The sequence below is a fragment of the Eptatretus burgeri genome, chromosome 6, assembly GCF_056783735.1.
Source record: "Eptatretus burgeri isolate ZD-2024b chromosome 6, Ebu_testis_v1, whole genome shotgun sequence".
Taxonomy (NCBI): domain Eukaryota; kingdom Metazoa; phylum Chordata; class Myxini; order Myxiniformes; family Myxinidae; genus Eptatretus; species Eptatretus burgeri.
In genome coordinates, this window is record NC_140966.1 from 47,536,942 (window position 1) to 47,539,441 (window position 2,500).

The window sequence follows — 2,500 nt, forward strand, 5'->3', positions numbered from 1 at the left end:
TGAAAGCCTGAACACGCAGGCTGTAGACAGCAAAGTTTATGTATTAAAGCCCGCATCCAGCTGTACAAAAGTGAATAGTTCATTATCACTGATACCACCATGCCATTCACAATGAAAGTTCAACTGTTCAAAAGTCCTAGCCAGATGTATTGTACAATGAATAATGAATTTTACCAATGCTGGCAACATCAGAAAGTTTGAGTTAATATGCCATGTTCTTCCTGATCCATATGTGATGCAAGTTCTCAAACCAAGAATGGTGCCCACGGTATGATCCCAGATGTTTTACCGAGGTGGAAGCAATCTGCTGCCACTCGGCAAGTTGTGGCATTGTGCCTGTGTGGGTGGCTGTGCATATCCCGGTTGCTGGTGATGATGTTGATGCGAAAGTTGATTTTGATGTTGAAGTTGATGACGTTGATATGATGGTGGGGTAAACAAATGAGGTGGATGCATGGCCTGGGTGGTCAAGGATGAAAGATGAGTATATCGGCATGCTGCCGTTCATCCGCAAATTACAAAATACATGTATGGCTATAATGGATCAACAACATATTGGCCTTTCTTCACCATTAAATTCAGAACAAATTTGTAATTGCTGTATCAGGTTTACATTTTAGACTGCTTGCTGAAATGCATCATTATCAGTCTCCAGAATTGACACAGCAAACGTGAAGTTACCAGACTAAAATCAATAATAGTTTGGTGAGGGATAAAAATTGGTGATGTAATAATTTATAACATTTACCTGAAAAAAAATATATATTCTTCTGCAACGTACATTTTTTATAGAATTTAAAACTCTCGTGCTTTATCCTCCTCACAACCCACTTTGCTCACATAAAATCCATCCCAACCATTTTTCAAACTAATCCACAGGTAATTTTGCTTCAGCAGCAGCAAAACCCATTTCAGAAGATTCAATGTTATGTTCCCGACAACAACATTTCCTTCAAGCACCTCTACCAGAAATAAAAAAAAACATTATAAAACATAAACACGTATGGTTACATTTTTACACAGTTGCGACTGCTGTTTAACACCAATTTGAAAGGGAGGAAACACAAAATTCTTGAGGCCAGAGCCTATACCCGAGTCCATATACCATACAGAGGATAATAACATGAACCTTCATGCTACTCCCATCAGAAATGGTAATACTAGTTGAAATAAATAAAGATCTTAAATGTTGTGGAAAAAAAGAATTTCAGAAGTTTACTGCTGTTGATGCAGTGTCTTATACACCACCATATTTAACATATTACATAAGGAAACATGGAAATTAGACAGATGGAGGCCATTTAGCCAATCATGCTTACACCATGTCAACACCGCAATAATTTATCAACACAAGATCAAAAGAAGAAAATGCAAAATGCAAAAAACAAAAAGTGTTTTGTGTTCTGTTTTGTTTTTTGGAAGTTTTTGTATTTTTTATGATAGATATATTCCTTCCCCCTGCCCCCCCCACCCAGGGGAGAGGGAACAGGCTTGGCTAAAAAACACACATCAACCACCCAACACCCCTTGACGAGACCCCCACCAACGGCACTCCATACACGTGCACACAATGACCCATCAATCTTCAAGCTACGAAAAAGTCCTGCCAACATCCCTGTACCCCTCTATCTCCATAACTTCCCAGAAATTATCTAATTCTAATTTAAGCTTATCGACTGTTTCTGCTGACACTACTTTTCCAGGGAGAACATTCCATGCATTATCTACTCTTTTGAGTAAAAGACCCCTACCTTACTACCATCTTAACTATCCTCTTCTTTCCTCTCAGGCTACGGCCCCTGGTCCTATCACTGTCGACTCTGTCGAATAATTCATCTGCACTTATTTTATCGATACCTTTCATTATCTTAAACATCTCGATCATATCTCCTCGAAACCACCTCCTTTCCAGTGTATAAAGCCCCGTCTCCTTCAGCCGCTCATCATAGCTGAGTCGAGCTAGGCCCAGAATCAATCGAGTAGCTCTGTACTAAAACCCTCTCTTTGGTATCTATGTCCTTCCTGAGTTGTGGTGCTCAAAACGGCACACAATATTATAGATGTGGCCCTCACTAAATTCCTGTACAATGTTAACACCACCTCTTTTGATTTTCAAATGATCCCCCTCCGAATACAACCTAAAACCCTATTTGCTTTATCTATAGCTGCCTGGCACTGTGCTGCCTGCTTACCTCCCATATCTATTACCACCCCCAGATCCTTCTCCTGTGTGACACGCTCCAAAATTACCCCTTGCATCCTGTAATCTCTATTATCATTGTTCTTTCCCATCCCCAACACCAGGGCATTTTGTGGGGCACCATGTCGTGCCTGGTGTTTACATTAGTTTTTCATGCTTGTTGTTTGTGTCCTTTATAGCCTGGTGTTGGCTTAGTGGTTAGGGTGGCAGCTTGGGATCCCAGGGTCCTGAGTTCAAGCCCCATTGGCTGCTGAATTAACACCAGGGGGTTGACTCAGCCTGTCATCCTTCCGAGGTCAG

The 2,500-nt window shown here is 40.9% G+C and overlaps 1 protein-coding gene across 3 annotated transcripts in view; it reads right to left on the reverse strand.

Annotated features, from left to right (window-relative positions):
• The window catches only part of LOC147024706 (neuronal PAS domain-containing protein 2-like), a 189,973-nt gene that overhangs the window by 296 nt on the left and 187,177 nt on the right, over positions 1 to 2,500 (reverse strand). For all 3 annotated transcript variants that reach the window (XM_085884878.1, XM_085884877.1, XM_085884880.1), the window contains exon 21: positions 1 to 459. This exon is cut by the window's left edge and continues 296 nt beyond it. In XM_085884878.1, the coding sequence (XP_085741004.1) occupies positions 286 to 459 (174 nt within the window). In that variant the 3' untranslated portion in view covers positions 1 to 285. The remainder of the gene's footprint in view (positions 460 to 2,500) is intronic.